The following is a 23847-nucleotide window of genomic DNA, read 5'->3' as shown; positions in this document are numbered from 1 at the left end:
CTAGGAAATGTTATGGTGCCACAACTACAGCCACAGGAATGGCCAAACATGGCTTCATTTCAACGGAAAAGGAGCAACAAATTATCACTTGGCCTAGGTAGTGCACAAATCGTTGTACACAGCTGGTGGTGGTGAGTGTGGGATTACTCCACCGTCCAGTGATTTGCCTGTCCTGTGAGGCTGTTTCCGAACAGGAGACTCAGGGTCTGTTTGTCAGAGTGAGGAGGGTGAGAATCTTATGGTCTATAGAGGAGTGGACAGAACACTTCGGTTACATCTGTACGACTTAGGACGATCATGAGCAGGCGCCTCAAGTCTTTAGGAGAACTGGTTTTGGTTATGGACAGCAGCAGTCTTACTTTAGTCATTGTGGGTGGGGTCACATGTGGTGTTTGAGTGTTTGGGGTCTGGTGAAACCTGGTAGAAGTAGTTGGATGTAAGTATAAAGGTTCTGGACTGAGATGGACAGGAAATAAATTTACCAATTTTTTATGGGCAGAGATTTGTTCTAGAGATGGTATGACCTGGACCCCTGGGGGTTTACGTATGTGACACACAATGGCAGAGATGAGGAGACCTCTCAAAGGTTTGCAGCTTCCGCAGTCACTGCACAGCAGTATGGTAGAAAGGGGGCTGCCGCTAAGGAGGAAGAAAGCCTGCAGTGGTTCTTTGAAGGCAGCTGTGCCATGCTTGACTGCTCCAATCACAGTGATGTTACACGACAGTGGAAGGAGGGGGAAGAGAAAGGTGGTAGCGTGGCTGGACCAGGCTGATACAAGGCACCGCTGCCAGGGAGATTAGCTGGGAATTGCAGCTTCAGCGCAGCAGCCCTTGAATCATTTACGGAGAGGCGGGCGCTTGATGTCAGCATCATCAGCGACAGGCATGGGCTGCGTCGGTTGTAGTCGATGAGGCAGCAAGTCATTTTCTCTCTCCGGAAACAGAAACCTCCATCTGGAAAGTGACCTTTGCTTTGTTGATGAAACGTGGGCCACATATGTCATGGCTCTCAACTCCCCTTCATATTCAAGGCATGTCCCTCACTGGAACCATATGCACGCTCACTACATCCCAAAAGCCCTTTTCGACTTTGATTGAGTCACTATCTCAGATCTGCACCCTCTTTCATAATGGGCTTTATTAAGATGTCCTCTTCAAACATCTGGCCACTTCTTCAAGGTAGAGTTAACCATTGAGAGCTCTCTGTTGGGCAGAGGTTACCTCTGAAGGTCTTGCTATTGGACATGGCTCGTGGGAAACGGATTGAGAGGGTGAGCCTGTGCTGGAGACCCCTCAAAGCACTGTACCTGGCATTAAGAATTCAGACTGCGAATCATCACGAATGAAGACCGTCCCCTGTGCACACCATCTCTGGCAGAACCTCACCAGACGGACCTGCAAGAAGACAAGGTTACAGATGGAGAGTGAAGGAATAGCCAGTGGGCCAACAGAGGGCACCTCCTGTGGGGACCTGTCTCCAGGGGGCCTGCCTGACTTCGAGGTGCAGGAGTCCTCTCTGCTTTTTCTCATGCGCTCCATCTTCTTTTTCTGCTGCAAAGGGATGATCGAGGGGATTGTGGTCATCCTGTTCATCTGGCTTCTCGTACAGGTCCTGCTCAACAAACACCAAGAAGGTCAGACCTCTTCTCTTTCCATGTGTTCTTATAGTGTGCCTGTTATAATTCTTACCCGAATTCCAGATCTTGCTTTGAATAGCCCTCCTTTTTCTTTCATTGTCCCTCTTCCTTTTCTATCTTCTTCTTTCACTTCTCACTGCCTTCCTCATGTCCTTCCTTTCTCCCTTTCTCCCTCCATCCTTTCCTTCCTTCTCTCCTTCCTTGTTCCCTCCTTACCTCCATCCCCCCTCCCTCTCTTCCTTCCTTCCTTGTGTTCACCTTTCTTTCCTTCTTTCATATGTCGCTTATTTCGATGGTTTCTTGTTTTCTTCCTTTTCCTTCCATTCTCTACTCCCTTCCTTCTTTTCTACTTTCCTTTCTTGGCGCCCTCCCACCACCTTCTTCCTTCTATCCTTCCCTTTCCTTGAATTATTCTACCCATATTCCTTCCTTTCCCTTTCTTCCTTTCTTTCATCCTTCTTCTCTCATCTCGCTCCCATCTGTCTCTCCTTCCCTTCTATTTAAATCCACTTGTATCTCAATTTTTTGCTTGTTTTTCTCTCTCTCTCTCTCTCTCTCTCTCTCTCTCTCTCTTTCTCTCTCTCTCTCCTGTTTCAACCTCGCCTCTTTCTCCTTTGTCCTCGTTTTTGCCTTTTTAAAGTATCTCACGTTATCTCCTGTGTTTCTTGCCCTCGCCAAGGGAATGTTGTGAACATTTCTGGGTTGTGTTAGATTTTTGTGAATGAGAAGTAGATATCCCCTCTCTTTCTGTCGCCTCTGGAGATTAAATGCTTATCACCGATTTACAATTACTAACACACCACCGGCGCTCACAGTCTGGTACCCAAGCGCCGATTGTTCCTGGCAGCATTGGATTGGCAGGGCGGGCAATCGGCCATTGCCCGGGGGTCCTGAGGCCAAATCCAGCTGGTGGGCCCTTTTTTGTGAGATGTAGATAGCATCATAGATATTTGCCTGGGCAGCTTTACCGCTGGCGCGCGACCCTAAAGGCTGCTGCAGCCTTCGAGGAAAGATCTGAGCTCATTATAACTAATGTCCGGTTCGTTGTCTTGTGCAGTGTGACAATGAGCCAAACTGAGCAGCCACAGGAGGCTGGCCCCCCCTCTCTCCCTGTCTCAGAATAAACGCGGCACTACTGTAGCGCTGGAGGTCAGTAATTAATAGAATAAGTGAGATGCTATTGAAGTGTAGGAGGTCAGTAATGTATGAAATACATGAGACACTATTGAAGTGTAGGAGGCCATTAATGTATGGAATAAGTGAAACGCCACTGAAGTGTGCAAGGGCAGTAATGGATAGAATAAGAGAGATGCTATTGAAGTGTAGGAGGTCAGTAATGTATGAAATACATGAGACACTATTGAAGTGTAGGAGGTCATTAATGTATGGAATAAGTGAAATGCCACTGAAGTGTGCAAGGGCAGTAATTAATAGAATAAGTGAGATGCTATTGAATTGTAGGAGGTCAGTAATGTATGAAATACACGAGACACTATTAAAGTGTAGGAGGTCATTAATGTATGGAATAAGTGAAACGCCACTGAAGTGTGCAAGGTCAGTAATTAATAGAATAAGTGAGATGCTATTGAAGTGTAGGAGCCCAGTAATGTATGAAATACATGAGACACCATTGAAGTGTAGGAGGCCATTAATGTATGGAATAAGTGAAATGCCACTGAAGTGTGCAAGGGCAGTAATTAATAGAATAAGTGAGATGCTATTGAATTGTAGGAGGTCAGTAATGTATGAAATACACGAGACACTATTAAAGTGTAGGAGGTCATTAATGTATGGAATAAGTGAAACGCCACTGAAGTGTGCAGGGGCAGTAATTAATAGAATAAGTGAGATGCTATTGAATTGTAGGAGCCCAGTAATGTATGAAATACACGAGACACTATTAAAGTGTAGGAGGTCTGTAATGAACTAAATTAGTGTGTTTCTATTTCTATTGAAGGGTTAGAGGACAATCATTTAGGGAATAAGCAATTGCTATTGAAGTGTAAAAGTTCAGTAATGTGCAGAATACATGAGTCTTGACAGAAGTGTGGGAGGCGAGTATAATAATAAATATGTGTAATGTTATTGAGGGGCAAGAGATCTGTAATGTGAAGAGGACTTGACAACAGCAATGGTGACCAGGAGCAGTCTGTAAACGGAGGGCCTTCCACGAACACTGTACCACAGTGTTCGTGGTACATCTAAGCGCCGGACCGCTTAGATGTTTTCAAAAAGCTCAAAAATCTTATCAGAAATTGTGTTAGCCAAGTTAACATTGATTAGAGATTTTCCATTGCTGTTATCAGCCTGGACAAGGCTGAGGTCTTTGTGTAACCTCTGAGCTGCGCTTTTTCCATTGCCTTGCGTCATTATCACTGCTTGCTCCGTAAGTGACGCAGGTGCGAGAATCCTCCTGCCTTCAGTCCTTCCTGTTCTAGGTATTGCATCAGATGCGGGTGATGACCCCAGAGTGCTGCTGCACCAGAGCTGACGCTCTGGACAGTGCCCTTGCTTCCATGCATTGGCGGTGGGAGCTCGAGCATTTCTTTTTCTCAATGAAACTGAGTCCATTGGGCTGAATTAGAATTTGGCGATGGAGTACCTTCTCTGGCAAACTGAAGGTCTGCCCTCTTGATTTACAGATGGGCGGATCTTAAGCATGTCAGCAACGGAGAATACTATGTCTCCAACGCTGACACACTCCTCCAATGGCCCGACATAGTTATGGCCATCAGAGGTTTGGCCATTCGAAAGTCTGCCTGATTTAGAGTGGGCGTTTGAATGGCCAGTTTTTAATCTCCCTAATCGCTGTGAAAACAAGCACTGGCGTTGCCAATAGGTCTCGCAGTAGGAAAGTTTGAGCTATTGGTTTTCTAAATGACTTTTTTTTGTGTGATTTACAATGCCCATACTTTTAACTTTTCGCATTAGGAAAGTTTGAGCGATTGGTATTGTAAATGACACTTTTTTAATTTATGTGTTGGTTTTGTAAATAGCAAAATTAATAGCTTTGTCAGTTACAATGTCAATAGTTTTAACTTTCGCAAATGTGACACCTATAGCCTTTGTAATGTAATGTATGTTGTATTTACGTGACTTAGATGTATTGATATTACAAATAACAAGGGCTTTTAATTTTGTAAATAATTAATACTTAAATAAGTTATTGTAATTTATAATGGCAATAGCTTAAACGTTTGTAAATAAATTTTGTGAAGATTATGTTCAGTGTATTTTATTGTGACGAAAATCCAAGAACATTGCATTTGCACCTACACACACATATGTGTTGTAGCGCTGAGTGGTGTGAGGGTGAGGGGGTGTGAGGGTGAGTGGGTGTGTGAGTGTGTGATTGTGAGTGAGGGTGAGAGTGTGTGAGGGTGAGGGTGTGAGGCTGAGTGAGGGTGAGAGGGTTGTGAGGGGGGTGAGGATGAGGGGGTGAGTGAGGGGGTGTGAGGGTGGGAGAGGGTGTGACGGTTAAAAAGAATCGTCGAGAGAGGGGTGTAGAGAGAGAGGGGTGTAGAGAGAGAGGGGTGTAGAGAGAGAGGGGTGTAGAGAGAGAGGGGTGTAGAGAGAGAGGGGTGTAGAGAGAGGAGTGTAGAGAGAGAGAGGAGTGTAGAGAGAGAGAGGAGTGTAGAGAGAGAGAGGGGTGTAGAGAGAGAGAGGAGTGTAGAGAGAGAGAGGAGTGTAGAGAGAGAGAGGAGTGTAGAGAGAGAGAGGAGTGTAGAGAGAGAGGAGTGTAGAGAGAGAGAGGAGTGTAGAGAGAGAGGGGTGTAGAGAGAGAGGGGTGTAGAGAGAGAGGGGTAGAGAGGGGTGTAGAGAGAGAGGGGTGTAGAGAGAGAGGGTGTAGAGAGCGAGGGGTGTAGAGAGAGAGGGGTGTAGAGAGAGAGGGGTGTAGAGAGAGAGAGGGGTGTAGAGAGAGAGGGGTGTAGAGAGAGAGGGGGTGTAGAGAGAGAGGGGGTGTAGAGAGAGAGGGGTGTAGAGAGAGGGGTGTAGAGAGAGAGGGGTGTAGAGAGAGAGGGGTGTAGAGAGAGGGGTGTAGAGAGAGGGGTGTAGAGAGGGGTGTAGAGAGAGAGGGGTGTAGAGAGAGAGGGGTGTAGAGAGAGAGGGGTGTAGAAAGAGAGGGGTGTAGAGAGAGAGGGGGTGTAGAGAGAGAGGGGGTGTAGAGAGAGAGGGTGTAGAGAGAGGGGTGTAGAGAGAGAGGGGTGTAGAGAGAGAGAGGGGTATAGAGAGAGTTAAGGAGGTCCTTTATCTAAGATGACTTATTCATTACACTTCCTTAATTCACCAAGAAATCGTGAGAATATATCTTCACATTACCATACATTGAAAACGTCTTAAAGTATGTGCTTGCAACAAAGTGTAAACCGATCAGTGGCCTGTTCGCTCACACTAAAGATTTTACATTTATTCTCCTTGCCTGCGACCAGAGGATGCCAAAGACAGTGTTTGATAAAGCTTTGCAGTGATCTGCTGGACAACAAGCTCTGGCATTGCGCAGAGGGGGCGGGGGAGCGGATTCCGGATCAAAAGCAGCTGGGGTGTTGTCTGTAAACAACAAGCTCTCTGCATTGCGTGGCGGGGGGCGGGGAAGCAGATTCCTTTGAAGTGTGAGTGCAGAGAGAGGCTCACAGGCTTCCAAATGGACCAGCAAGTAACAAGAGAAGTTGTGCAACAAAAGTTTCTAAGAACACCTTCAATTTCCACAGCTAAGAAACAGACGTCAGGTTGAAAGTCCACGCCTGGTTGTGACTGCAGGCTGGTAGGCTTATCATTTCAACGAGCCTGAAATGTTGAGAGGTAGCGCCTGGGGTACACCAGAGAAGTTTTGATGACTTACAGGTTAAATAATTAGCTGCATATGTCAAGAAAGCACTTAACTAGTCTGTTCCAACAAAAAAAAAACTAGTTGCGCTTTCCATGATGCTCTACCTTCCTTTCCCAGATCACTTAAATTAGTCGTCCCTGCCCTCCTGAAGGCTTAGCACAGCTCCCTGCAGCGCCCAGTGCAGCATGTCTGGTGGCAACTACGTGGAACGCCCGCTCTCTAAACCGCTGTCACGCTCGGTGGGTCGTGGTAGTGGCATCACGGTGGTCTGAGCCAGTGTAGCCCAGGTATGTGCCGCTGGCACGCGCTGCACCTATCGCTCTTGCTCATCTCTAGGAGGAGTGGGGCATGCACAGACCAAAACCCCAGTGCTCTGTTCCCTCGCTGGCTCTGCTGGGGGGGACGTGATATGTGCAGATGTGGGTATGAAAAGGTGGCATTGGCCACTCTGCCACGGTGTCTACTTGCCATGGGATTTACCGAGCTACCTTGTGACATTTCTGGTGTTATATAGGTGTGGGAGTGGGGGCGGTGGTGGGGGTGGGAATTGGGGCGCGGGGGAGGTTGCTGCAGAGTTCCAGGTCCGTAATCCTTGTGTTTTAGCATGTGGGAGCTGGTGAGAGTACCAATGTTGAGGCTCCCGCGTCCCCCACACACGCTAATTTTTCCCACGGTTCTGGTGTGTCTGCCCTCAGCTAAGACCATCCCGCAGTTACTTGAGTGGGGAAGCTTGTTTTCCGTGCGTCAGTGAGTGTACCAGAGTACTGGGTGGTGCGGTAGGTGTGTGTGCGCTGGTACTGGATGGTATGGTAGGTGTGTGTGCGCTGGTACTGGGTGGTGCGGTAGGTGTGTGTGCGCTTGCTTGAGTGTTTGTGTGTGAATGGTATGGCGATGTTTGTTTGGAGGTTAGGCGAATGTGTGGGCTGTGTGTTTGGCTGTCGGCACACAAGTATGGAATAATTATCTTTTTCTACAGTACTGACTACATGCTTCTACGTGTGGCTGGGCTTGGGGGCATTGGAGTTTGAAAGTAAGTATGTGTGCTTTTGGAGTGGATTACCGTGAATCACGCATTAAACACAGAACATGTAGCAAGGAAAACTTCAATGCAGAAACTACTTCAAGGTATGGCATCAATGTGAATGTCTAAGGAAAACAAAACCGGCATTAAAAAAACACTGACTGCTTCAGAGAAATGCACCGTAGGTCACACACAGAGAGGAAAAGGAAGTTAAACTTATAGGGATGTCTAAGGAAAACAGAACCGGCATTAAAAAAAACAACACAGACTGCTATAGAAAAATGCACTGTATGTCATACACAGAGAGGAAAAAGAAGTTAAACTTACAGGGATGTGCTGAAGAGTCAACGTCCTCGATACAATCATTTAAAAAAAAGCCGCCATCGGCGGGCGGCAGGTTGCAATTCTGGGAAGATGGGGGGGGAGAGAGGGAAATAGAATGAACACTTCTCGGGATTTGGGAGACTAAGGTATGGCAGTATGTGCGTCGGGGAGGGGGCCGCGCACTGGGTTCAGGGAAACGGCAAATACCTGTGGGCTGTAGACAATCCAGCGTCCCACACGGGGATCGAGTCCTGAATGGCAAGAAGGGAAAGGGTTCGGCAGTGCCGTTATATGCTGTTCACAATGTGACGCTCTCGCGTGCACGTTGTCTTACACATAATGCGCGGCCAAAAAAGCAAGGAAAGACTCCGTGTGCCGAGTCAAGGTCTCAGTAACAATTGTAAAATTGGCAGTGGTTGATCCAGGATGTACTAAAGCCACGCGTACTTGTCTCACAGGATGGTATAAGGGCTCGTGAACAGAAGATGAGTATAATAGAATAATCAAAATTAATAAACGCTAAACAGTGGAATTTAGCGGAAATAAGGTGGAAAAGGAGAGTGGATTACCGTGAATCACGCATTAAACACAGAACATGTAGCAAGGAAAACTTCAATGCAGAAACTACTTCAAGGTATGGCATCAATGTGAATGTCTAAGGAAAACAAAACCGGCATTAAAAAAACACTGACTGCTTCAGAGAAATGCACCGTAGGTCACACACAGAGAGGAAAAGGAAGTTAAACTTACAGGGATGTCTAAGGAAAACAGAACCGGCATTAAAAAAACAAGAACAAGTCGGGTTGGGGCGGGAGAGTGAGAGAGTGGGAGGGAAGAGCTGGAAAAGCCCAGGCTCGGCAGTGCAGCATGGCTGTGATTGCGTGGAGAGAGAGGGGAGGTGCTGGTGTGGGAGGGGGAGGCTGTGATTGCGTGGAGAGAGAGGGGAGGTGCTGGTGTGGGAGGGGGGAGGTGCTGGTGTGGGAGGGGGAGGCTGTGATTGCGTGGAAAGAGAGGGGAGGTGCTGGTGTGGGAGGGGGGAGGTGCTGGTGTGGGAGGGGGAGGCTGTGATTGCGTGGAGAGAAAGGGGAGGTGCTGGTGTGGGAGGGGGGAGTTGCTGGTGTGGGAGGAGTGCTGCTAGGGGAGGAGAAGCCTGATGCCGGATGGGGGCGGGAGAGGCTGGGCTTGCATGCGATGCGCGTGCTTGTTCACGTGAACTTCATGAAAACCGCGGGGCTGAAAGCCCTTTGGTTTGACTTGTGTTTTGCCGACATGAATTCTCGCTCCGCTCGATGCGCTTGCGCACATCGATAGGTCGCGAGACCTAAAACTGGTGGTAAGGGACAGTAAAACCGGTTAAATGACCCAGCGCTTGGGAACAACTCTAAACTTGGCGGGTGGAGGACCATTGGTATATAAGGAGTAAAGTACTCTGTCATCCAGACAGACGTAACTTCGCCCACCAAACTCTAAATCAGCCTCTAAGATGCTTCCATTCCAGTACTGAATCACCAGTGCCAAGGACAGTCTCTTATTATCTGGTTGCTACCCACGAACGTGCATATTAAAAAACATTTTCCTACTATTGTGTGAGTAGTTTATGTTGCTTAGCTTGTTTATCCAATTTTAGTCTTTTATTGGACACATGGAGCATTAGCACATCAAATAAACATTGAAAGTACTAACTTAGAGCCCAGTCTCTGCTGCAGTTGTGGGCTGACGGGTGTCCTAAATGGTGCTGGAGCAGGTTTTGTTTACACCTTAGACGGTGATAAATCATTGCTTGTCGGGGGAGCTGTAAAGGAATTTGCTGCTTTTGGCTGGAAATGTAGCAGCATTTGTTGACAGGTTGATATATGTAAACTCAAGTCCAGATAGGCCAAAGAAAAAAGTGTATATTTGTCACAGCATACCAGCATGCCCTACTGCTTCAAAGCCATCCCTCAACCGTGCCCATCTGCCACAGTGGAAACTTCATGACAGAGCCATCAACATTCTATGGGGGAAGAGTATGAGTAGCTAAGAATGGTTGCACCAAATACAACACACATCTAAAGTAAACAAGCATTTGCAATGCAATAGGTCGCACATTTACGAGAGTTTGCGCTATTGCATTGTAAATGATAATGCCTTTTTTAATTTTTAGTTTTTAAAACATACATAACGACTAATCCATCGACTGATAATCTGAAATGTCATTACAAATGTTACCTTTCAGAAACCAAATAAATGGTGTAAATATTGTTATCCTAAATTGGCCAGAGCATGAAAAGGAATAGTGCGCTTATGAAATAACGGCATCTGCCCTCAATTTATTAGTTGCCATGTCTCTTGCATAAAAATGTGATTTTTGTTTTTTTCAGATAAGACATTCCGTGTCTGCGTTTTGATTCACTCAAGGCTTCCAAGATCAACTCAAAGTCTTAAAAAAAGAGTAATAAAAAAAATGCCCTGGGCACATGGGGAGCAAACTCAAAAGCTGAGAGGGAGGAAGGAGTACACTTAATGGTGAAATTGCAAGTTCCAAGAAACGTGCTTAATTGCTTTTTATTTTACTGTGGGAAATTGTTGGCTTGTCAGATCGGGCACCCGCCTGGCTGGCTAGCTCACATGCCATCCAGGCCCCAGGAAATGAGGCATTGTGCCTCACCGCTGTGCGCCCTTCGCTGGGATTGTGTTCTTCCATTTACCAGGGCAAATGATGATCATCCCCTCCTTTCATTTAAGCCCATGTTTGAGTTAGCGATCCAGTGTGCATCATAGGCATTAGCCTATATAGTCCCGAAGCAAACGGATGCATGCGCAGCTGATAGCGGTAGAATTTAGTGTTTCCAGCCCTGCTACTAGGTTTTTAATACTTTTTAAATTGCGTACGTATGGCTGAATTTCTCTGTGCTTAACAATTTCTCCTACCTACGCTCACCTGCACTTTACTTGATTCTGCTTGCCTACACCTCCTTAGCTGCTTTGATTCGCATCTCGCTTTTCCTCCAGTACTGGTCCGCCGTGGCTGATATTCCGATTATGTGGAGGGCTGGGGCTACTACTGGGCTCCTCACTTTCGCCCACGCAGTTTCCACTTCCTCAGCTGCGTTACTGTTCCAGTTTGCATCATAGGCATTAGCCTCTATATTCCCAATGCAAACGGATGCACGCAGCGGGCATGCCGCTGTCACTCAAAAGGCACACCAAAGGCAAGCCCGTCTGTGCCCGGAGGCGTCCGGCGCCGGCCATGCTGCCCCGTTCCGCTCCGGCGAGTTTCTTCCACTATATTACAATTGGGAAAAACTGCTTGGCCTTAGGTGGCTACCTTTATGTCAGTGTACAGCGGCTGATCCGAGCGTGGAGATAGACTTTCAATGCAATAAGTGCAACTTGTCTCTCTTCCAGCCCAGGAAACTCACACCCAAGATCCTCCCACGCAACAATAAGTGTAAAAACAATAAGAAAACAGAGGACTTAAAGGCCACCCTTTTAAATTGTCTCTCTAGGCAAAAGCATGAACAACACATTTATGGCCTACTTTTAGACAAACAGCCTGATCTTTTATTTCTCACTGAGACCTGGCTGTCTGAAGCATCCAACCCTACTATCACCTCGGCCATCCCTACAGGTTATAAAATCTTTACCGTCGGAAGCACCGGAGGGACGCGGCTCTACGGGCTTGAGTTGTTGTACCAAGCTATCGAGGGACAAGTGATCGGATGACACGAAGTCCCATGTATGGTTGCCGGTACGTCTGGAGGTGGCAACCTAAAGGTCATATACACGCATGAGCGTGGTGGTTATGAACCAAGAAACCCCAGTTTGCCCTGATGAATTTGCTGAGCTATGAGCAATGAAACATGTCGGCACTTTGAAATTCCTTGGTATATGAGAATCCAATTTTAATTTGGACAGGCTTGCAGCACCAGAATAAAAGAGAGTGAGCTAGCAACCTTGACCTATTTTGCTATTTTAACCAACTTTGGTTGCACGCTTTACACTTAATAGATAATTATTTTGGAGTGATTGGTGCACTGTTACAGTTTTCTGCACCCTGGTATTAGATATATTTCTTTATCACCATTACGATTATGCACACAGTTTATTGTTGCTACATGGTTATCTTCTTCACACACCACACATATAGAGAGTGACTGATGATGAGAAGTGGGTACACTGGATATCATTAAACCAGGAACCCCCTCGGGTGTTACGTCCGTGAGGCACTCTCTCTTTCTCCATACACTTTTTCGGGGAGGTGTGGGCACCTGTATCTATTGTTCAACATTACATCCTTACTCCTACGAGAATAGTGTAAATCAACACATTTAGGATGATCTAGATGACACATCAGAGCATCCGGTTTGGTCTATAAAGGTTGGATGTTTGGAATGAGGTAAGGCTATTTTTGTTTACACGACCCCCGCAAGGTAGCCCCACCCTGTAAAGAACAAGCAGAGTAAGAGCCCATTGTAGCCGGGCCTGTGAACCCCGAAAAATACAAGCCAACCTTGCATGCTGGGCACACTGCCCCCCCCACCTCCTTCCGCTGACTGCAGGTGTGGTTAACGTCCCAGATATCCTGCACCCCTTCCACAGCCACCAGACAATAAATACACTTAAAATCTCTGTGCCCCCATTTCTAGGTGTCCGAAATGTTGTCCATATCTATGTTCTAGTTCCCCACTATTATTTATGCCACCTTCTGAATTTGCGTCACTGCACCTCTATTTTCGTGTTCGGTGTTGTTACACCGCTAGTGCCTGCCTTCACGTCTCTTGGTGCACTTGCCCTTCATGGTTTCTGTGCCTTCCTTCATCATTCCAGGGCTTGGTGCTTCCTTCTTTTCTGCCCCGACGCACTCCCCCCGCCCGCTACTATTTATATGTATCCCCTTCACACCCTGCTCGTTCTGTGCTCCCACCGTGCATGCATCCACCCTGTGCGCCTTTCCAAATAAGAGCGAAGCCCCTGCATGCTCGATCTTAGTCTAGCACCTACATGCGGGGGAGTTTGTGCACCCCTTGACGAGAGCGCAGTGGGAAACGTATCTAGTGTTCAAAAGTGGGTATTCAGCAATTTTGCTCATTGCCTAGTGTACTTGCGTGCTTCTCTGAAGTGCTGGTGCTCTGCTAGTTAAATTATTGCACCTCTGCTAAGAAGTGCTGGGTGGGTAGGTTCTGTCATTGTAATCAATCAATCAATCAATCAAAGACATTTATAGAGCGCACTACCTACCCGTAGGGTCTCGAGGCGCTTTGGGGGGGGGGGGGTGCCGCTACTGCTCGAACAGCCAGGTCTTGAGCTTCTTCCTGAAGGAGAGGTGGTCTTGGGTCAGGCGCAGGTCGGCCGGGAGGGAGTTCCAGGTCTTGGCGGCCAGGTAGGAGAAGGACCTTCCTCCTGTAGTGGCTCTGCGGATGCGTGGGACGGCGGCGAGGGCGTGGCTGGCGGATCGGAGGTGGCGTTTGGGAGCGTAGAAGTTGATTCGGTTGTTGAGGTAGCTCGGGCCTTGGTCGTGGAGAGCTTTGTGTGCGTGGGTAAGGAGGCGGAAGGTGATTCTCTTGTTGACCGGGAGCCAGTGCAGGTCTCTTAGGTGTCCGGAGATGTGGCTGTGTTGTGGGATGTCGAGGATGAGTCTGGCTGAGGCGTTCTGGATGCGCTGGAGTCTCTTCTGGATCTTGGCGGTGGTTCCGGCGTAGAGTGCGTTGCCGTAGTCCAGTCGGCTGGTGACGAGGGCTGGGTGACGGTCTTCCTGGTCTCTGTGGGGATCCACCAGAAGATTTTCCGAAGCATGCGCAGGATGTTGAAGCATGACGAGGAGACGGCGTTGACTTGCCTGGTCATGGAGAGGGAGGAGTCCAAGATGAAACCCAGGTTGCGTGCGTGGTCGTCGGTCTGGGTGCGGTGCCCAGGGCGGGGGGCCACCAGGAGTCGTCCCAGGCGGAGGGCGAGGAGCCCAGGATGAGGACCTCCGTCTTATCTGTGTTCAGCTTCAGGCGGCTCGTCGTCATCCACTCGGCTACCTCTCTCATCCCTTCGTGCAGGTTGGCTCTGGCGGCGGTGGGTCGTTGGTCAGGGAGAGGATCAGCTGGGTGTCGTCGGCGTAGGAGATTATGTTGAGGTTGTGTTGGCGTGCAATGGCCGCGAGGGGGCTCATGTAGACGTTGAAGAGAGTCGGGCTCAGTGAGGATCCTTGAGGGACGCCGCAGATGACTTTGGTGGCCTCTGACTTGTACGGTGGTAGGCGGACTCTTTGTGTTCTTCCGTCGAGAAAGGAGACGATCCATTCCAGCGCCTTCTCCTGGATTCCGACGTTGCTGAGGCGCTGCACTAGGGTGCGGTGGCAGACCGTGTCGAAGGCCGCGGAGAGGTCTAGGAGGATGAGGGCCGCTGTTTCCCCATTGTCCATCAGGGCTCGGATGTCGTCGGTGGCGGCGATGAGGGCGGTCTCGGTGCTGTGGTTGGCACGGAATCCGGACTGCGATGGGTCGAGGGATCCATTCGTCTCGAGGAAGGTGGCCAGCTGTTTGTTGACGGTCTTCTCGATGACTTTGGCTGGAAACGGGAGTAGCGAGATGGGGCGGTAATTCTTGAGTTCGGTGGGGTCCGCTGTAGGTTTCTTCAGTAGAGCGCTGAGTTCGGCGTGCTTCCAGCTCTCGGGGAAGGTGGCGGTGTCGAATGAGGTGTTGATGATGTCCCGCAGGTGGGGTGCGATGACAGCGTCGGCTTTGTTGAAGACGTGGTGAGGGCAGGGGTCGGTTGGAGATCCGGAGTGGACTGAGTTCATCGTGTGGACGGTGTCTTCGGTGTTGACCGGGGTCCAGGCGCGGAGGGTGGTGGTGGGTGGCTGGTCCTGCGGTCGTGGCGTGCGTCGGTTGAGTGCTGAAGCTGTTGTGTATGTCCGCGATCTTGTTGTGGAAGTAGGAGGCGAGGGAGTTGCAGAGGTCTTGCGAAGGGGTGATGTCGTTGTTTCCGGCGTTGGGGTTGGAGAGCTCTTTCACGATGTTGAAGAGTTCCTTGCAGTTGTGTGCGTTGTTGTCCAGTCGGTTTTTGAAAGCCGTTTTCTTGGCGATGCGGATCAGTTGGTGGTGTTTCCGGGTGGCGAGCTTGAGGGTGGTCCTGTTGTCCGGCGTGGGTTCCCTTCTCCAGGCTTTCTCGAGGGCTCGGCAGTTCTTCTTGGAGCTCTTGAGTTCGTCGGTGAACCATGGGGCTCTCTTACTGCCGGGTCTGCTGGGCGGGGTCCTCAGTGGGGCGAGTTCGTCCGCGCAGTTGCTGATCCACTTTGTGAGGTTGTCGGAGGCCTGGCTGGGGTTCGCTGAGCTGGCCGGAGGGTGCTGGCTCAGGGAGGCGGCGAGCTGGTCGGCTGTGATCTTGTTCCAGCTTCTTCGGGCAACCTGTTGCTGGTGGTGGTGGGTCGTCGTTCTTCTGAAGGTGAAGTGGATGCATCTGTGATCTGTCCAGTGGAGTTCTGTGGCGTGGCTGAAGGCGATGTCTCTGCTGGATGAGAAGATGGCGTCGAGTGTGTGTCCGGCGAGGTGGGTGGGGGTGGACACCAGCTGCTTGAGTCCAAGGTTGGCAAGGTTGTCGAGCAGGGTGCTGGTGTTGCAGTTGTTCTCCAGGTGGAAGTTGAAGTCCCCCAGGAGGATGTAGTCAGCGGAGGGGAGGGCGTGCGGGCTGACGAAGTCGGCGATGTCCTCACTGAATTGAGTGCGTGGTCCCGGAGGTCGGTAGATCAGGGTGCCTCTGAGGGTGGTTTTCGGGTCGGTGTGGATCTGGAAGTGCAGGTGTTCGGCGGAGGGTGGGGTGTTGTCGGTGCTGGTCGTGATGCGGATGGTGTTCTTGTGGATGATGGCGATGCCTCCTCCTACCTGGTTGGTGTTGCGGTCCTTCCGGGTGATCTTGTATCCTTCTGGGATGGCGATGGCGATGTCGGGCGCTGAGGAGGCGTTCATCCAGGTCTCCGTGATGAAGGCAACGTCAGGGGCTGTGGTGTCGAGGAGGTTCCAGAGTTCGATGGCGTGTCTGTGGACGGAGCGGATGTTGAGCAGGATGCACTTGAGGTGGTTGCTGCTGGTGTTCGGTTTGGCAGGTGCTGGTGTCGGGCGGGTCCGGATGCAGGTGAACTTGCAGGTGTTGCAGCTGAAGGGTCCGTGGACGCGTCGTGGGGTGGCTCTGCAGCATCCCGGGACTCGGCCGGTGTTGAGTGCGATGAGGGTGGCGGCGGTGTACGTCAGGCGGGTCGGTCTGGGTCCTCGAGGGCCAGGGATCCTGGCACTGGGCACGGTCCAGGCGCGGACGGGCGTAGACGGGCTTACCTTTGGCGCGCCTTCGGCGCACAATCGGCGCGCCCGCTGCGCGTGACCGCTGCGCGTGACCGCTGCGCGTTCGCACGGTCGCCATATAAGGCGAAGTGCGCGGGTGGGCGAAGCAGCTGGGAGGCGGGAGCGGGGAGGGAACAGAAGGAAAAAAGGGGCGGGGTCAGCGGTGGTGGCGGGAAGCGGGGAGCGGGGAGGGAAGACGGAGGGCGGCGAGGTAGGCGGGCAAACAGGAAGGAGAACGCTAACACGGGCACAAACTGACAAAATACAGGCACAAATGGATATCAAAAACGCTAACACGGGCAAAAAATACTAATTAAACAAGCACAAATGGAGAACAAAACAAAAACAAAACAAACGACAGCAGAGTCAACCGGCAGCGAGGCAGGCAGCGAGGCAGAGGGCAAGGCAATGGGGCACACGCAGCAGCTGGTGGCCGTGCGGCGCGGGGGTGTCCCACAAGTAAGGTCTTTCATGTGCTTTGTGGAACACAAGCAGGGCGTTGCGCTGAAGCAACAGGCACTGGTGTGAAAGGAAACAGAAGAGTTCCTGGAGAAGTGACACCAGATGAGCCGAGCTGAGTGATATTGTGGAACTCGTGGTAAAGACACATTCGTGGTATTGACTGATTCCACTGTGCGCAACACATACCACAGACGTGCATTATGCAGAGTTAACTGGTGCATTTCAGTTTTGTTTTTGTACGTGTTTGCTGAACCTTAACTGACCTTTAACTGTATTTATTCAGTGAATATTTCTATATATTCTAAAATTGATAATGGCCTAAAAATAATCCAAGTTTACCTAAGGCGTAGGCGTCAAACTATACCTGTGGGAGTGTCCTTTGTGTTCATAGATTGCACAACCTTGGTCTCTTATTGGATGCTTAGATTGCATCCTTGGAATGTTAGTTTGGTCTGTGTGTGTGTGTGTGTGGGTGGGTGGCTCTGTGTGTGGGTGGGTGGCTCTGTGTGTGGGTGAGTGGCTCTGTATATGGGTGGCTCTGTGTGTGGGTGTGTGGGGCTCTGTGTGTGGGTGTGTGGGGCTCTGTGTGTGGGTGTGTGGGGCTCTGTGTGTGGGTGTGGGGCTCTGTGTGTGGGTGGCTTTCTGTGTGGGTGGTTGGCTCTGTGTGTGTGGGGCTCTGTGTGTGGGTGTGTGGGGCTCTGTGTGTGGGTGTGTGGGGCTCTGTGTGTGTGTGGCTCTGTGTCCGCGAATACTCTCTACTACTCTCTAATGCTCACCTATTGCCACTGTAAATGACAATACCATTTATTTATGTTTTTTAAAAAAAGGATTTTTTTTTATGAGCAATGCCAATAGCTCTGCCTTTAATAATGCCGAGACCATTGCATTATAAATGCTTGTTGAGCGTGGTGTTGTGACGGTTACTGCGGTAGCGCCACAATCTGAAGACTCAATGATGCCCAGGGCCCTGGCCTAGCTGTACGCGTTATATCACGATAGGGCCACTGGGGTTAAGTTAAAGGCCCTGCCCGGCTCCTGCCCTTGAATTGTCCTCCTCTAAATAATTTACTGCTTAACTCGAGTGGTTAAATGCCATGAAAAGCAGGATGTTAATTAAACTTGTTGCCGTCTTTTTTACGTATAGTTGCACACCTAATGAATGAGCCTATACTCTTCAAGGCTCTTTAGGCGTGCCATGGTTTGTGCTTGTAATAGTGCCTTAATATGTGTTAAAGTGATATGCAAAACCAACTGACAGGGGTAGGTATGCCTCACAATAATTTCCTCCATTAATTTAATTCGAAGTAATCTATACAGCGTGGCGTAGCGGCTTCCCGCCTTCTACTCCTGGCCAGGGACTAATGAAGATCACGCGCCATCTAAGCATTCGATTAAACAGGTTCTTCGTGCCATTGGCTTTCCTGAGTGACTCGTGCGGATTTATTTTTCCAAAGATTTTTTTCTTTTATTTATGTCGAAGGCTGGCAGAGCTGCAGTATGTATGTGTCTACTATGGAAATACCTTAATCAATAATCGAAAAACCTCCAAGTATAGGCTTAATGTAGGCTCGACCTTTATTAATTTATTGCAATTTTATATAGCGCGAACAGTACCCGAAGGTGTCAGAATACTTTACAAAAGAACCAGTTGCGTTACATTAGGACTTTGGATTACATGAGTCACAAAGGAGATATCAACAGGAAAAATTGCAAATATACAAGTTGTAAAGTCACTCAAGGAAGAGATACAAACAGATATTCTCTAAAATCACATAGGAATGGTAGTAAGTACAAATGACTACTCCATATATTAGTGGAGTACCACAAGGATCATCCCTCAGCCCCACCCTCTTCAACGTTTACATGAGTCCCCTCGCATCCATCGCGCGACTACACAACCGTAACATCATCTCTTACGCTGACGACACCCAGCTGATCCTTTCCCTCACCAAAGACCCTACCACCGCCAAAACCAATCTTCACGAAGGCATGAAAGAAGTAGCCGAATGGATGAAAATCAGCCGCCTAAAACTTAACTCAGACAAAATGGAAGTCCTCATCCTAGGATCATCCCCCTCTGCCTGGGACGACTCATAGTGGCCATCGGCCCTGGGCACGGCACCCATACCCACAGACCCGTAACCTAGGCTTCATCCTAGACTCCTCCCTCTCGATGACCAGACAAGTCAACGCTGTCTCATCCTCTTGCTTCAACGTACTTCGTATGCTCAAGAAAATCTTTCGTTGGATCCCCACCGAAACAAGAGACTGTCACCCACGCACTGGTCACTGGCCGACTGGACTATGGAAACACCCTCTACGCTGGTACCACAGCCAAATTACAGAAAAAACTCCAACGCATCCAAAACGCATCAGCCAGACTCATATTGGACATCCCTCGCCCAGCTCACATTACCAGTCACCTGAAAGACCTCCACCGGCTTCCCGTCAACAAGAGAATTACATTCCGTCTCCTCACCCACGCACACAAGGCCCTTTACAAACTAGGACCCGAATGCCTCAACACACGACTGTCCTTCTACACACCCACCCGACAACTAAGATCCTCCAATCAAGCCCTCGCCGCAGTTCCGCGCATCCACAGATCCACCATGGGAGGAAGATCTTTCTCCTACTTGGCGGCCAAGACCTGGAATTCTCTCCCCACTCACCTCCGCCTTACACAGAACCACATCTCCTTCAGAAAGGAACTTAAAACCTGGCTGTTCGATAAATAATGCACCCCCTCCCCAAGCGCCTTGAGACCCTCTGGGTGAGTAGTGCGCTATACAAATTCTTGAACTTGAACTTGAACTTGGTTAGAGATAAAAATATATACAAATTGCAAATTCACTCAGGATTACATATATTACATATTTACAGATCAGGGAATTCTTGCCATAGTTCAGCCAGGTGTTCAGGGGGCACGGGAAGGAAGGGAGAGAAGAACAGAAATAAAAGGAAAGGAAGGCAGGACAGGAAAGTAGACTAGAGGGGGAAATGAGTAAGAGAGTCAGGAGGAGGAGGGCAGTCGGTTTCAAAGTCATAGCTGTACTGTCCATGACCAAAAGTTGAGGACGTGCCTGAAGAGCAGTCCCTCACGGTCCAAGAAGAGGTGGCCGTCGGCGTCCAGCGGGAAGGGCGTGCGGCCACTCACTGCGCCTTCCAGGAGCGAGTCTGGGTAGCGCTGCCCCATCTGCCACTGCGTTATGTTCAGTTAGCCGCCGATGATTAGTGTGAGCAGCGGGGCTGGGGCGGCGACAGGGACTGCGGGGCGCCCTCTTCGTTCTTATCTCTGTGGGTGGCTGCACTCCATGCCGGGACCGGGAGCCGCAGCTGTTAAGTTTACGGTCGGGCGTGCTGCACTCACCGCCTCATGTGAGTCAGAGCCGTCTGATTAGCTACGACGTCTCCTCAATCATGGCGCCTCCGCACATGCACCCTCAGCGCTACAATACTCAGGGGCAACCCGGCCACTCACTCCGGCGTAAGAGTGATATAGTCGTCTGCCACCACTTTGTATAACAGCCACTATCACACACTGGTCTGCACAGTATCTGGCAATGGTCGGGAGTATGCGACATCCAGATCCCCAGGCAGACTCCCAATCCAATATTCCGCTGTTAGGGGCAGCGCCGCAACAGATCCCCAGCACTCACCATCTACCTCCGTTTCCAAGGCTGTGACGGCCTGGCCCAGCTGCCATTATTTGCGCTCAGAAAGTTATGGGGAAGGAACACAAAAGTTGTGTTCTTGCGGAATCAGCTACATGATTAGCACTGCGATTCTCCGGGCGGCTTCTCACCAGCTCCACTGCAAAACGTTGTCATTTTTGGGAATCGATTGTCGGAGGATCCACAGATATTGATTGGATCTTTAGCCCGGCTGTCAAAGCCTCACTCCTGTGCGGCTATCTTGCCACCCACTGGCGGCCCTGCCAAGACGACCTCATTACTGCCCGCCTTCAGCATCCCCGTCACGGCAAAGACCGATTCCCAGCGCCGGCCGACGGCTCCTCAGAGTTTCTTCCCTCTCCCCCAGCCGCTAAACAACCTGAATCTGGCACACATCCCTCGCGTGGCCTTCAGAAGTTAAAAAGAGCCTCTTTAATGGACACAAATATTGTTTCATGGATGTAATTTACTATTTTTCAGTGTTATGATGACCAGACCAAGAAACACTGTCTACATTTTACATGTGGCCGGAAGAAAAGAGAAGATTTTAATGTTTCAATGTATTTAAATTCAAACCTTGGTACAAAGAGCATTTAATTTGCACAAAAAATGTATACTTTTGAGCAGACAAGGCTGACTTCCAGTGGGTTAGTGTTTGTTGAAGGGAGCATCTTAGTTTATACCCCCACCTCTGCCATCACACCTGCACTTTAATTGTGGCAAATCACCACGTTTTGCGGGTCCTTCGCCCCTGACTCGTGGCGGCCATCTTGGGTGAGTGGGTCCCAGCGCGTCAGCAAGTCCTCTCTCCATCTCGTTAGGAGAGTACTTAGGTAGGCAAGTTTTAGCAGCGCGCCCTATTCCAGCGCGAGCGCTATTCATGCAGCGCTTGTTTTGTGGCAGCTCCTGATTTTAATTACCCGTTTTTTGCATTTGATTTAAAATTCGTTTTTACAGTTATTCCCTGTTCTTACCTGCCTGGCCTCGCATACCCCCACCTCTGCCATCACACCTGCACTTTCATTGTGGCAAATCACCGCGTTATGCGGGTCCTTCGCCCCTGACTCGTGGCGGCCATCTTGGGTGAGTGGGTCCCAGCGCGTCAGCAAGTCCTCTCGTTAGGAGAGTACTTAGGTAGCCATGCTAACGCACAGCGGCCACGCGCAGCGGGGACGCCGGACTGACGCCGGAGTTACGCCAGAGTTCAGCCCGTCTGTGCCGGTCAGCCCGTCTGTGCCCGTCCGGGCCCAGACGGGCTTAGGGCTGGTCCTTATGCCCGATCCACTGGAGCCACCTCACATTCCTATTGGGTATGGGAGGGAGGAACTCATGTCTTGGCGGTCTTTGAAACCCACCACATGCAGATTCGCCCACGAGGGAGGACAACCGTTCCTACCTTGCGGGCCTGTATTGCGGGTCAGGATAGGGCCCCTGACAAATCGGTGCTCTCAATAGCTTTGTTGAACTGCCGGTCTTTACCCAGTCACGCCACTGAAATTAACTCCCTCATTCTGGACCACAAGTTGGATGTGTTATTTTTAACAGAGACCTGGATTTCCTCCTGCTCAGGCCCTGACATGGTGAGAGCACTTCCTCCAGACTTTCTTATATCACATCTGGACAGACCTGTGGGGCGGGGAGGAGGAATCGCCATCCTTTATAGAGATTCGCTAGTGTGTAAGGTTCAGGAGGGAGGGATGAGCGATTGCGAGAGCTGTCAGTTCTCTCTTCGCTTGTCACCCACTGCGTCCTTGGCGGGCCTTCTGATCTATCGTCCACCGGGGTCTTTGGGGAATTTTCTTAATTCTTTCTTAGAAACAACCGCGCTCCTTGCTTCCTCTACTGGTAACTTTGTAGCTCTGGGTGATCTTAATATCCATTTCGATGACCCCTCCAACTCTCTGGGAATAGATTTGCAAGGCGATCTTAAAGCATTTGGGATCAACTTGGCTAACTCGGGTGCCACACATGGGAAGGGTCACTTGCTGGACCCTATATTTTCAAACTCAGATTGCCTTAAAGTACTACCTACATTGGCTCTGCCTTGGTCAGACCATTTCTTGGTGCCTGCCCAGTGGCAGTTTGATGTCCCAGTGGCATCAGCTCCCAGGGTATATACCGTGGAAAGAGCCTGGTCCAGGCTCCCAGTGGACACCTGGGCGGTACATCTGGAGGCGTCTCGGCCTCCCCCTGGGTCTAATCTGTTAGCTGCCGATGAGAACTTAAACATCTGGCTCACTAACTCGCTCGATGCTCTCCTCCCCAAGAAGAAACAACTCACCAGGGGTAAGAGAGTGGGATCCGCGCCCTGGTATACACCTGAGCTGAGAACACTGAGGAAGGGCTGCAAGAGGCTGGAGCGGACCTGGAGGAAAGATTGGAGCGAAACGAGCCGGAGAGAATATCGGGCGGCTCTTAGTACCTACAAATCCGCAATTCGGGCAGCGAAATCTGTGTTCTTTGAGGAGAGAATAGGCTCTTCTGCCAATTCCTCGAAAGAATCGTTTAGGGTCATCAAAGAACTCCTGAAAGCTCCCGAACCTCAGGTCATTCACGACAATCCACGTGAAAAATGTTCAGATCTTGCCTCCTTCTTTAAAACCAAAATAGTTAACATCTTGGCATCTCTCCCCCGGCTAGCCCAGGAGACCCCCTCCGGTGGTAACCTAGGGTCTCAGCCCAGGGTGCGGTCAGCGGAGTTGGCTTCTTTCGGCCCTGTCACTGTGGAAGAAGTTCTTGCAGTCCTGACGACCATGAAAAGTGGTTCTCCAAAAGACCCTGCACCAATGAAATATCTTAAGCAGGTAGCCTCCACCAGCGGCGGCCCAGTGACGGACCTTATAAATCTATCTTTCACCCAAGGAGTGGTGCCCCCCAGTTGGAAGGGAGCGGTTGTCAAGGCTCTCTTGAAGAAGCCTAACCTGGACCCCGCCGACCTTGCCAACTTTAGGCCCATTTCCCTGCTCCCCGGCCTTAGCAAGGTGGCGAGAAGTTGGTGAATAGTCGCCTATCGGGCTTTCTGGAGTCCAACTCCCTTCTGGGTGACTCCCAAACGGGCTTTCGCCCCGGTCAGGGGACCGACACTGCCCTGCTGGCAGTCGTGGAGAATGCCAGGAGCATTTTGGATTCAGGGGGATCGGTGGCAGTGATCCTCCTGGACCTCAGTGCGGCATTTGACATCGTAGACCATCAGGTGCTTCTCCAACGGCTGTCGGGGGTGGGGGTCTCCGGGATGGCCCTGAAGTGGTTCGCTTCCTTTTTGGAAGGCCGGACGTTTGAGGTGTGGGAAGGCCACGAGAAGTCATCATCGGTCCCTCTCCAGTGTGGTGTGCCACAGGGCTCATCGCTGAGCCCTACTTTATTTAACATTTACATGGTCCCACTGGAGAGTGTGGTACTGCCTCTGGGTATCAAGATCATCAGCTACGCTGATGATACTCAGTTGGTGGTAGGGCTTCCCCAGTCGGCTTACCATTCCGACCGGCTGCACATGTGTTTGGCTAAGATCTTTACGTGGATGTGTAGCTCAGCACTCAAGCTTAACGGCTCAAAAACGGAACTGATGATGTTGGGGAACTCCCCTCCCTCCTTATCACTG

The 23847-nt window shown here is 50.2% G+C and overlaps 1 protein-coding gene across 1 annotated transcript in view; it reads left to right on the top strand.

Moving 5' to 3' along the window:
• Positions 1–1211: 1211 nt before the first annotated feature.
• The window catches only part of LOC147729065 (uncharacterized), a 50259-nt gene continuing 27623 nt past the window's right edge, over positions 1212–23847 (top strand). The window contains exon 1 of the mRNA XM_086959791.1: positions 1212–1634. Coding sequence (XP_086815917.1) covers positions 1343–1634 — 292 coding nt within the window. The 5' untranslated portion in view covers positions 1212–1342. The remainder of the gene's footprint in view (positions 1635–23847) is intronic.

This window comes from Lissotriton vulgaris, chromosome 2_2 (genome assembly GCF_964263255.1).
Source record: "Lissotriton vulgaris chromosome 2_2, aLisVul1.2, whole genome shotgun sequence".
Classification (NCBI taxonomy): Eukaryota; Metazoa; Chordata; class Amphibia; order Caudata; family Salamandridae; genus Lissotriton; species Lissotriton vulgaris.
The sequence above is the reverse complement of the archived record's forward strand: the minus strand, read 5'-3'. Positions and strand labels throughout refer to the sequence as shown.